Here is a 12830-nt window from a genome sequence, read left to right on the forward strand (position 1 = left end):
GTATATGTCTGTACCAAGCTTTTAGGGGCACTGGGTTTTCTGGAAACTGAATAATGAATTTGCTTTAAAAGTATCTATATGCGCCTTATAGAACATGTCATTTCCATAAAAGCTAAAGTTGTCTGTGTTTCTGTGCAGGGAGGTGAAGCTGAGATGAAAGAAGGAGCACCAGAAGGTGGAGAAACGCAGCAGCCAATGCGCCAACCAACTAACTATCGCCAGCGATATCGCCGGTATGTCTATAGTAATTCATTTTCTGACAGACTTTCTCTCTGTAAAATACTTGGTTTAATACATTTTGTTTTCCATTTAAGATGAGTAAAAACCCTTTTGTAAGAGAAAACAAAAGTGATGTACAAGTGATACCTTTAATAGTTAACTAATAGTGGATACCATTGTGAGCTTTCAGGACACTGACATTGTCAGAGAGTTTTGTATCTTTGTACTCCCTTCGTCAGGGTCCTGAAAGTCTGCAATTGTATCCACTAGCCGCTAGCTATTAAACATCACTTTTGTTTTCCTCTTACAAAAGGATTCTACTTTCTTTGAATACACTGGCTAACATGGTACAGCCTTTTTCTCCATTTGAGATTAAATGTTTTGTTTTTTTTAACGCAATTTTTTAATCACTTGTTGCTGTTCAACAAACCCAGAGTTGGTTCCTAATGTGAATGGACAAAAACAGTCACTTTCTCTATTCTTCCTTATTTCTGCCCTTCTGGACCGGCCAGAAGGATAAGTTCTGTGTCATCACCTTTGTGGATTCTTCTCTAATTCTTCTGATTATTTATAACCGGACCACCCAGGGCAGCATCTTCATTAGGTCAATAGGGTATTAAGGTTGTTTTATGATTCAGTGCTGGGCATTTGTGACAAAAAGGGCTATTTTTAAAGAAAATGTTTTTTTGTTTTTTTTGCTATATAATGGTTGACCCAGATTTTCTAAATATTTAAACAAAAAGATGGGTGCGTTATGCCGCCCCTTGATTTTAGCGGAGAGGATATATTCCTTGATGGTCACATTGTATTGGTGCATTGTTGCTCCAGTTAAGTTAAAGTACCAAAGAAATATAGTGCAGGGATAAATATGAAGCAATTATAATATTATAACTTTAAAACAACCTATCTAATCTTCGAAAACCTGAGCCCAGGTAACTGCACGTCAGTTACACCACAGACAAAGCCAAACTAGAAACCACTCAGACCTAGAGTCCGTCATGCTCAAACAACCTCTGAGGCGTCCGCCCCACGGGTAATGACACCCAAGAAGATACCCGGCCACAGATAAGGACCGCAACTGCTCCCCAAAAGGGAACAAGAGAGGGGGGAGAGAGACCAAAAGAGGGGGGGGGAGAAAGAGCAAAAGCGAGGGGGGAGGAAAGAGAGCAAAAGCGAGGGGGGAGGAAAGAGAGCAAAAGAGAGGGGGGAGGAAAGAGAGCAAAAGAGAGGGGGGGGGGAGAAAGAGAGCAAAAGAGAGGGGGGGGGAGAAAGAGAGCAAAAGAGAGGGGGGGGGGAGAAAGAGAGCAAAAGAGAGGGGGGGGGGAGAAAGAGAGCAAAAGAGAGGGGGGGGAGAAAGAGAGCAAAAGAGAGGGGGGGGGAGAAAGAGAGCAAAAGAGAGGGGGGGGAGAAAGAGAGTAAAAGAGAGGGGGGGGAGAAAGAGAGCAAAAGAGAAGGGGGGAGAAAGAGAACAAAAAAGAGAGGGGGGGAGAAAGAGAACAAAAAAGAGAGGGGGGGAGAAAGAGAGCAAAAGAGAAGGGGGGAGAAAGAGAACAAAAAAGAAGGGGGGGAGAAAGAGAGCAAAAGAGAAGGGGGGAGAAAGAGAGCAAAAGAGAAGGGGGGGAGAAAGAGAGCAAAAGAGAAGGGGGGGAGAAAGAGAGCAAAAGAGAGGGGGGGAGAAAGAGAGCAAAAGAGAGGGGGGGAGAAAGAGAGCAAAAGAGAGGGGGGGGGAGAAAGAGAGCAAAAGAGAGGGGGGGGGAGAAAGAGAGCAAAAGAGAGGGGGGGAGAAAGAGAGCAAAAGAGAGGGTGGGGAGAAAGAGAGCAAAAGAGAAGGGGGGAGAAAGAGAGCAAAAGAGAAGGGGGGAGAAAGAGAGCAAAAGAGAAGGGGGGGAGAAAGAGAGCAAAAGAGAAGGGGGGGGAGAAAGAGGGCAAAAGAGAAGGGGGGGAGAAAGAGAGAAAAAGAGGGGGGGGAGAAAGAGAGGGGGGGGAGAAGGGGGGGGAGAAAGAGAGGGGGGGAGAAGGGGGGAGAAGGGGGGGAGAAAGAGAGCAAAAGAGAGGGGGGGAGAGAAAGAGAGCAAAAGAGAGGGGGGGAGAGAAAGAGAGCAAAAGAGAGGGGGGGAGAGAAAGAGAGCAAGAGAGAGGGGGGGAGAAAAGAGAGCAAGAGAGAGGGGGGGAGAGAAAGAGAGCAAGAGAGAGGGGGGTAAAAGAGAGGGGGGGGAGAAAGAGAGCAAAAGAGAGGGGGGGAGAAAGAGAACAATCAACTCTGCATAGAGTAACCGATCCCAAACCTTCCCTCCAGGATAACGGTCCCAGTCCAAAGGCTATTTAAAAGACCAAAACAAAAGTCCCAGACTACAGGAAAAGAGATAAAGGATCAATGAGGAGCAAAGTCCCCTGTTAGACCTCTGCTGCAAACGGCATGATACCGTGAGACATTGTCCTCGGGTACGAAACTCCCTACATGCCAACGTAGGCAAAAAGGCACACTTCACAATAGAAGACCCCCCCTCAGCATCCGCTTATCGGATACCTGTAGTAGAAGTCCCACGGGAGCAACCCTCAGCCTGCTGCTGCAGGAACGGAGGAACCAGACACAACATCACAGCTCCCCTTCCAAGAGCCTGAAAACGCAGGAAGGGGCCACGGATACTAAGGGAACTCCGAACCCCGGAGAACCCAATTCCTACTTAGACCTAGAGTCCGTCATGCTCAAACAACTTCTGAGGCGTCCGCCCCACGGGTAATGACACCCAAGAAGATACCCGGCCACAGATAAGGACCGCAACTGCTCCCCAAAAGGGAACAAGAGAGGAGGGAGAGAGACCAAAAGAGGGGGGGGGAAGAGAGCAAAAGAGAGGGGGGGGAAAGAGAGCAAAAGAGAGGGGGGGGGAAAGAGAGCAAAAGAGAGGGGGGGGGGAAAGAGAGCAAAAGAGAGGGGGGGGGAAAGAGAGCAAAAGAGAGGGGGGGGGGGAAAGAGAGCAAAAGAGAGGGGGGGGAAAGAGAGCAAAAGAGAGGGGGGGGGGGAAGAGAGCAAAAGAGAGGGGGGGGAGAAAGAGAGCAAAAGAGAGGGGGGGGGAAGAGAGCAAAAGAGAGGGGGGGAAGAGAGGGGGGGGAAGAGAGGGGGGGAAAGAGAGCAAAAGAGAGGGGGGGGGAGAAAGAGAGCAAAAGAGAGGGGGGGGAAGAAAGAGAGCAAAAGAGAGGGGGGGAAGAAAGAGAGCGGGGGAGAAAGAGAGCAAAAAAGAAGGGGGGGAGAGAGCAAAAGAGAAGGGGGGGAGAAAGAGAGCAAAAGAGAAGGGGGGGGAGAAAGAGAGCAAAAGAGAAGGGGGGGGGGAGAAAGAGAGCAAAAGAGAAGGGGGGGAGAAAGAGAGGGGGGGAAAGAGAGCAAAAGAGAGGGGGGGGGAAGAGAGCAAAAGAGAAGGGGGGGGAGAAAGAGAGCAAAAGAGAGGGGGGGAGAAAAGAGAGCAAGAGAGAGGGGGGGGGGGGAGAAAAGAGAGCAAGAGAGAGGGGGGGAGAAAAGAGAGCAAGAGAGGGGGGGGGAGAGAAAGAGAGCAAGAGAGGGGGGGGAGAAAGAGAGCAAAAGAGAGGGGGGGAGAAAGAGAGCAAAAGAGAGGGGGGAGAAAGAGAACAATCAACTCTGCATAGAGTAACCGATCCCAAACCTTCCCTCCAGGATAACGGTCCCAGTCCAAAGGCTAGTCAAAAGACCAAAACAAAAGTCCCAGACTACAGGAAAAGAGATAAAGGATCAATGAGGAGCAAAGTCCCCTGTTAGACCTCTGCTGCAAACGGCATGATACCGTGAGACATTGTCCTCGGGTACGAAACTCCCTACATGCCGAAGTAGGCAAAAAGGCACACTTCACAATAGAAGACCCCCCCCTCAGCATCCGCTTATCGGATACCTGTAGTAGAAGTCCCACGGGAGCAACCCTCAGCCTCCTGCTGCAGGAACGGAGGAACCAGACACAACATCACAGCTCCCCTTCCAAGAGCCTGAAAACGCAGGAAGGGGCCACGGATACTAAGGGAACTCCGAACCCCGGAGAACCCAATTCCTACTCTGGAAGAGAGGGGAAAGAAAAAAAAAAAAAAACCCTACCATAAAGGTGAGACCCCTCGGCCACACTGCCAACCCATTTGAAAAACATCTGGAGTCTACAGGAACATCATAAATGAACCAGAAGACCGGTAGGGACCCCGTCAGAAAGACCTAAAGTCTAAGCCACAGTCAGAAAGGCGTCTCTCGCAGAGCCCCAGCCCCTACAAAAGGGCCCCTTGGGACCACAAACATAAAGTGCGAACCGAACCTTCCACACCCATCCATAGAGAGACATGGACCAAGGCCATGGTCCTCAACAATGGTTGATCAAAAGATACTATTTCTGAGAGAACCCTAAAACTGCCTCCTCCAAGGAGGAGCGCACCTCTAAAGTCCGTACCCCAGAGCCACAAAGGCCTCCTGACTAGTCTGAGAATCAGCACCCAGTGCAAATGGATCGTAAGAAATCTTGTAGGCAAGCGGCGACACACAGGCAGGGTAACATCAACACCCGAAGGCAAATGATAACCCAGGGCCCTGCTCACCACCTCAGAGAAATAACGCACGACACCACCACGAAACTCCAAATGGAGTATCAAAGAAAAATGGACCACTGCCTGGCCCTCGGAGGGCGGCCATCCATACCCAACCCCGACCTTCTACTAACAAGCCCCAAGGCTAGCGTAACGTGGAGGACGTAAAATACCCAAACGTCGAAGACTATGGTCCGACCAAGGGTATTAGAATAAACTAGACAACAGTCAGAAAGCTTGAAAGAGCTTTTATTCAAAGAAAACTACCTTGAGCAGGCAAATGCTGGAGCCGTAGCTCCCACAGAAGGCAGGGAACACCTGCACACCACCTCTCAGAGTAATAGAACTCGAAACAGAGGAATGCAAACATGCCCGCCCGCGCGCCCGACCAGATGATTACCCCAAAAGAGAGGAAGAATGATACTCCGCCACCGCACGAAAGAGCGCATAGGCTAAAGAGACAGGGTCCGGAAGAACCTCAAGTGAAAACCTAAACGGTAATCACACGGTACACCAGACCAAACAGGTCACACACATCTTCCAAAGAATGGAAATAACGGTTCAGAATCCCCGGGGACCTAAAGAATGTAGAAGTAGTCTGCAAGAAGCAGATTCCTAGTTCAGGTGAGTAGTCCAAACCGACCAACCTTATATTGGCACGCACAACCCTCTATCCGGAGAAGTTGCATAAAAACCACAGGCCTCATACTTGGGTAGGATCTGAGCCCGGAGTCCATAGAATAGGCCAAGAGGCATTCTCAGCACCACGAAGGTCACAGGCGCTTTTTCAGCTGTTACCAGGGTTCATGACCAGTACCAGCCTGGTATAAGGACACTCTGCAACTGTTCAAGGTCCAAGAAAAAATTGTCCCGAAGGATCGATAAATGAACTAGAAACAAAATTCTAATAATCAACAAGTGCACAACAGCCGAGGGAGTGCCACATGACCACTAGTCACAAGTATCATAAAAATGAAAAACTAAGAGAACTGAGCTTAAGAAAAACAAATTAAACACATCCATCCGGATCACAAATAAAAAGAAGGCAGTACCCATCGGGTGAATGAGATCAACAACAGGACCAGCCGATTAGAGGCTCCATTCACCCAAGCTCAGAAATGGAACCCAAAAACATAAATAAACATAAAATGAATACGATAAGGAGATTGCTTCATCCCCTAACGTCATATCCATTTTGCCATCCAGCTTCTAAGGCCTCGGATACCTCTGCCCACTAGGATCCTCTAACATCGCCAAAACATGTCAGAAAAGAACCTGAAGGCGAGCCAGCCTATAACGGAAGGCAAAATCATCCCTCGGCTCAGAGATTGGGGCCCCTGAAGCCTCAGGGGCCAACGTTTCCCCAGAAGGCCGAACTGAATTGGGCGATCCCACACTCGATGGACCTAGGTTAATGGAGCACGGACAGTATCGTAGAAATACTTCACTTGGGGGATATAAATGAGACAGCGCCATAGAAATGACCATGCAGAACCATGCCGTAACCTCCGGCGGAAACAAGCCACTCTCTGGAGAAGGAATGAAGGTCATAGGGACACCTGCGTGAGTAGCCGGGAAAGGGTCTTGGGCACGCGCCTCACGGGACATGAAAACCTCGGAGGCGGATGGCTCAACGCACTCTAAGCTCCCAGATTCCGGAGGAGAGAGTACTCTAGAACCCGGAACATAACTGATGGGCATTGATTACCCGGGCCTTTTCATATTCATCACAAGACACCTCCTCCGTATCGCGTATATCAGAATCCTCCATAATCTTGGGATTACGATAAGACAAAATTAACTGGCACACTTTGACACCCCCAATGGCTGGGGAACTCACCACCTCCTGTGAACCAGACAATCCATGAGTTAGACTCTCTTGGTTGCACACAGTCAGCATACGGAAGTGAAGAACCAACGTAACCGCACCCTTCACGAGATGCACCGTGCCAGTCACAAAAAGGGCACACATTCTGAGAGATTGTGTCATTAAACGAAGGCCGTTATGTTCAGTAAAAGGCTGTGAGCTACACATTGTAGATAAAATCACCTAACAAACATGATTTTCAATAACCCCCCTTAGGAGATATTAACCCAAGATTCCTCATTTTAAGATAAGAGTCCCACTGGGACCCTACCTTGTTTCTTTAACAATACATGTCACATTGAAATAAAATGAAACAATCTTACCAGAATCTTCGTCGTGGAACAGGAACACAGCCCTTCAAGTGTGACAGATAGTAGCCTTGCTTCTGACATAGACTTGAGTGAAGAAGGGTAGGCAGCGAAACTCGTCAACACTGATTACCAAGGAGCTGTTAATGACTTGGGATGGGTTCGCAGGAAGACTCTCCCTGCATCTCTGGACTCTAACTTTCATCCATGCTCTCAATGAGAGGCTGACAGGATTACTTAAATCTTCAGTCCCATTGTGAAGAGTACTACCCTCCATAAGAGACTATCTCGAACTTCAGACACTTCTCTGCCAACCCCCTGTGACAAAGAATGACTGGGGGATGAAGGAAGTGGGGGAGGTATTTAAGCCTTTAACTGTGGTGTCTTTGCCTCCTCCTGGTGGCCAGGTTCTGAACTCCCAAAAGTAATGAATGCAGTTGTGGACTCTTCCCTTTTAAGAAGAAAATAGTTATTTTCTCTTGTAAGGTGTATCCAGTCCACGGATCATCCATTACTTGTGGGATATTCTCCTTCCCAACAGGAAGTTGCAAGAGGATCACCCACAGCAGAGCTGTCTATATAGCTCCTCCCCTAACTGCCACCTCCAGTCATTCTCTTGCAACTCTCGACAAGCATGGAAGCAGTAAGAGAGATGTGGTGAAATGTAGTTGTTTTTTCTTCAAATCAAGAGTTTGTTATTTTTAAATGGTACCGGAGTTGTGCTATTTTGGTCCCAGGCAGAAAATAGAAGAAGAATCTGCCTGTGGTCTCTAATGATCTTAGCAGGTTGTAACTAAGATCCATTGCTGTTCTCACACATAACTGAAGAGAGAGGTAACTTCAGCTGGGGAATGGCGTGCAGGTTTTCCTGCTATGAGGTATGTGCAGTTTAATTTTTTTTCTAGAGGAATGTAAATGCTAGAAAATGCTGCTGATACCAGATTTATTTTAGGTAAGCCTGATTACAGTGATTTAATAGCGACTGGTATCATGCTTACTGTCAGAGGTAATACTCTTATTATTTTTCAATATAAAACGTTTGCTGGGAGTGTTTAAACGTTTTTATATATGTTTTGGTGATAAAACTTTATTGGGGCCTAGTTTTTTTCCACATGGCTGGCTTAAATTTGCCTGGAAACAGTTTTCTTAGGCCTTCCACTGTGTAGACATGAGTGGGAGGGGCTTAATTGCGCAGTAACTTTTGCAGACTGAGACACCCAGCTTCCCTCAAGAAGTCTCCTGAATGCTATAGGACCTCTCTAAAGGGCTTTTAGGCTTTCCAAAGTCGTTGTTTGGCAAGGTAGGGCCACAGCACTGTTAAAAAACGTTTATATCGTTTTTTTGATCCGTTTTTTAAACTAAGGGGTTAATCATCCATTTGCAAGTGGGTGCAATGCTCTGTTAGCTTATTATACACACTGTAAAAATTTCGTTTGATTTACTGCTTTTTTTCACTGTTTTTCAAATTCTGACCTTTTTTATTTTTCTTAAAGGCACAGTACCATTTTTATTTTTTGCTTGTTAACTTGCTTTAAAGTGTTTTCCAAGCTTGCTGGTCTCATTGCTAGTCTGTTTAAACATGTCTGACATAGAGGAAACTCCTTGTTCATTATGTTTAGAAGCCATGGTGGAACCCCCTCTTAGAATGTGTACCAAATGTACTGATTTCACTTTAAGTAATAAAGACCATATTCTGTCTTTAAAAAATTTATCACCAGAGGAATCTGACGAGGGGGAAGTTATGCCGACTAACTCACCCCACGTGTCAGAACCTTTAAATCCCGCTCAAGGGACTCACGCTCAAGAGGCGCCAAGTACATCTAGCACGCCCATGGCGTTTACTTTACAAGACATGGCGGCAGTCATGGATAATACACTGTCAGCGGTATTATCCAGACTACCTGGGTTTCGAGGAAAGCGAGACAGCTCTGGAGTTAGAAGAAATACAGAGCATACTGACGCTTTAAGAGCTATGTCTGATACCCCCTCACAATATGCAGAAGCTGAGGAAGGAGAGCTTCTTTCTGTGGGGGATTTTTCTCACTCAGGGAAAAGGATTCAACCTGATTCTGAAATATCTACATTTAAGTTTAAGCTTGAACACCTCCGCATGTTGCTCAGGGAGGTTTTAGCTGCTCTGAATGACTGTGCTACAATTGCAGTGCCAGAGAAATTGTGTAGATTGGATAAATACTATGCAGTACCTGTTTACACTGATGTTTTTCCAATACCTAAAAGGTTTACAGAAATTATTACTAAGGAATGGGATAGACCAGGTGTGCCGTTCTCTCCCCCTCCTATTTTTAAGAAAATGTTTCCAATAGATACCGCCACACGGGACTTATGGCAAACGGTCCCTAAGGTGGAGGGAGCAGTTTCTACACTTGCTAAGCGTACTACTATCCCTGTCGAGGACAGTTGTGCTTTCTTAGATCCAATGGATAAAAAGTTAGAGGGTTACCTTAAGAAAATGTTTATTCAACAAGGTTTTATTCTACAGCCCCTTGCATGCATTGCCCCAGTCACAGCTGATGCGGCCTTCTGGTTTGAGTCTCTGGAAGAGGCTTTACAGGTAGAGACCCCATTGGATGATATACTTGACAAGCTTAGAGCACTTAAGCTAGCCAATTCTTTTGTTTCTGATGCCATTGTTTCTTTGACTAAACTAACGGCTAAGAATTCGGGTTTTGCTATTCAGGCGCGTAGGGCGCTATGGCTTAAATCATGGTCAGCTGACGTTACTTCAAAGTCTAAGCTGCTTAATATTCCCTTCAAGGGGCAGACCCTATTCAGGCCTGGTTTGAAGGAGATCATTTCTGATATCACTGGAGGAAAAGGTCATGCCCTTCCTCAAGATAAATCCAAATCAAGGGCCAAACAGTCTAATTTTCGTGCCTTTCGAAACTTCAAGGCGAGTCAACTCCCTCTAATACAAAACAAGAGGGAACTTTTGCCCAGTCCAAGTCGGTCTGGAGACCTAACCAGATTTGGAACAAAGGTAAGCAGGCCAAAAAGCCTGCTGCTGCCCCTAAGACAGCATGAAGGATTGGCCCCCGATCCGGTAACGGATCTAGTGGGGGGCAGACTTTCGCTCTTCGCCCAGGCTTGGGCAAGAGATGTCCAGGATCCCTGGGCGTTGGAAATTGTATCCCAGGGATATCTTCTGGACTTCAAAGCTTCTCCTTTAAAAGGGAGATTTCACCTTTCTCAATTATCTGCAAACCAGATAAAGAGAGAGGCATTTTTACACTGTGTTCAAGACCTCCTAGTTATGGGAGTGATCCACCCAGTTCCAAAGGAGGAACAGGGACAAGGATTCTATTCAAATCTGTTTGTGGTTCCCAAAAAAGAGGGAACCTTCAGACCAATCTTAGATCTCAAGATCTTAAACAAATTTCTCAGGGTCCCATCATTCAAGATGGAGACTATTCGTACCATCCTGCTTATGATCCAGGAGGGTCAATACATGACTACAGTGGATTTAAAGGATGCTTATCTTCACATTCTGATACACAAAGATCATCATCGGTTTCTCAGGTTTGCCTTCCTCGACAGGCATTACCAGTTTGTAGCTCTTCCCTTTGGGTTAGCTACAGCCCCAAGAATCTTTACGAAGGTTCTGGGGTCACTTCTGGCGGTCCTAAGGCCGCGGGGCATAGCAGTAGCCCCTTATTTAGATGACATTCTGATACAGGCGTCAAATTTCCAAATTGCCAAGTCTCATACGGACATAGTTCTGGCATTTCTGAGATCGCATGGGTGGAAAGTGAACGAAGAAAAGAGTTCTCTATCCCCTCTCACAAGAGTCTCCTTTCTGGGAACTCTAATATATTCTGTAGAAATGAGGATTTACCTGACAGAGACCAGGTTATCAAAACTTTTAAATTCCTGCCGTGTTCTTTATTCCACTTCTCGCCCTTCGGTGGCTCAGTGTATGGAAGTAATCGGCTTAATGGTAGCAGCAATGGACATAGTGCAGTTTGCGTGTCTACATCTCAGACCACTGCAACTCTGCATGCTCAGTCAGTGGAATGGGGATTACACAGATTTGTCCCCTCTACTAAATCTGGATCAAGAGACCAGGGATTCTCTTCTCTGGTGGCTATCTCGGGTCCATCTGTCCAAAGGTATGACCTTTCGCAGGCCAGATTGGACAATAGTAACGACAGATGCCAGCCTTCTGGGCTGGGGGGCAGTCTGGAACTCCCTGAAGGCTCAGGGATCGTGGACTCAGGAGGAGACCCTCCTCCCAATAAACATTCTGGAACTAAGAGCGATATTCAATGCTCTTCAAGCTTGGCCTCAGCTAGCGACAATGAGGTTCATCAGATTTCAGTCGGACAACATCACGACTGTGGCTTACATCAACCATCAAGGGGGAACAAGGAGTTCCCTAGCGATGTGGGAAGTTTCAAAGATAATTCGTTGGGCAGAGAATCACTTTTGCCACCTATCAGCTATCCATATCCCAGGTGTAGAGAACTGGGAGGCGGATTTTCTAAGTCGACAGACTTTTCATCCGGGGGAGTGGGAACTCCATCCGGAGGTATTTGCACAATTGGTTCAACGTTGGGGCGAACCAGAACTGGATCTCATGGCGTCTCGCCAGAACGCCAAACTTCCTTGTTACGGATCCAGGTCCAGGGACCCCAAGGCAACGCTGATAGATGCTCTAGCAGCGCCTTGGTCCTTCAACCTGGCTTATGTGTTTCCACCGTTTCCTCTGCTCCCTCGTCTGATTGCCAAAATCAAGCAGGAGAGAGCATCTGTGATCTTGATAGCGCCTGCGTGGCCACGCAGGACTTGGTATGCAGACCTGGTGGACATGTCATCCCTTCCACCTTGGACTCTGCCTCTGAGACAGGACCTTCTACTTCAGGGTCCTTTCAACCATCCAAATCTAATTTCTCTGAGACTGACTGCCTGGAGATTGAACGCTTGATTTTATCAAAGCGTGGCTTCTCCGAGTCAGTTATTGATACCTTAATTCAGGCACGAAAGCCTGTCACCAGGAAAATCTATCATAAGATATGGCGTAAATATCTTTATTGGTGTGAATCCAAGGGTTACTCATGGAGTAAAGTCAGGATTCCCAAGATATTATCTTTTCTCCAAGAAGGATTGGAGAAAGGATTGTCAGCTAGTTCCTTAAAGGGACAGATTTCTGCTCTGTCTATTCTTTTGCACAAGCGTCTGGCGGATGTTCCAGACGTTCAGGCATTTTGTCAGGCTTTAGTTAGAATCAAGCCTGTGTTTAAACCTGTTGCTCCACCATGGAGTTTAAATTTGGTTCTTAAAGTTCTTCAGGGGGTTCCGTTTGAACCTCTTCATTCCATAGATATCAAACTTTTATCTTGGAAAGTTCTATTTTTGGTAGCTATTTCCTCGGCTCGTAGAGTTTCCGAGTTATCTGCCTTACAATGTGATTCCCCTTATCTGATCTTCCATGCAGATAAGGTAGTTTTGCGTACCAAACCTGGGTTTTTACCTAAGGTGTTATCTAATAAGAATATCAATCAGGAGATTGTTGTTCCGTCATTGTGTCCTAATCCTTCTTCAAAGAAGGAACGTCTATTACACAATCTTGACGTGGTTCGTGCTTTAAAGTTTTATTTACAAGCTACTAAAGAATTTCGTCAAACATCTGCTTTGTTTGTTGTCTACTCTGGACAGAGGAAAGGCCAAAAGGCTTCGGCAACTTCTCTTTCGCTTTGGCTAAGAAGTATAATACGCTTAGCTTATGAGACTGCTGGCCAGCAGCCTCCTGAAAGGATTACAGCTCATTCTACTAGAGCTGTGGCTTCCACATGGGCCTTTAAAAATGAGGCTTCTGTTGAACAGATTTGCAAAGCGGCGACTTGGTCTTC

General features: G+C 46.7%; 1 protein-coding gene across 1 annotated transcript in view; it reads left to right on the forward strand.

Moving 5' to 3' along the window:
- Positions 1 to 12830, forward strand: part of YBX3 (Y-box binding protein 3) — a 147536-nt gene that overhangs the window by 74335 nt on the left and 60371 nt on the right. The window contains exon 6 of the mRNA XM_053692798.1: positions 139 to 233. Coding sequence (XP_053548773.1) covers positions 139 to 233 — 95 coding nt within the window. The remainder of the gene's footprint in view (positions 1 to 138; positions 234 to 12830) is intronic.

This window comes from Bombina bombina, chromosome 9 (genome assembly GCF_027579735.1).
Source record: "Bombina bombina isolate aBomBom1 chromosome 9, aBomBom1.pri, whole genome shotgun sequence".
Classification (NCBI taxonomy): Eukaryota; Metazoa; Chordata; class Amphibia; order Anura; family Bombinatoridae; genus Bombina; species Bombina bombina.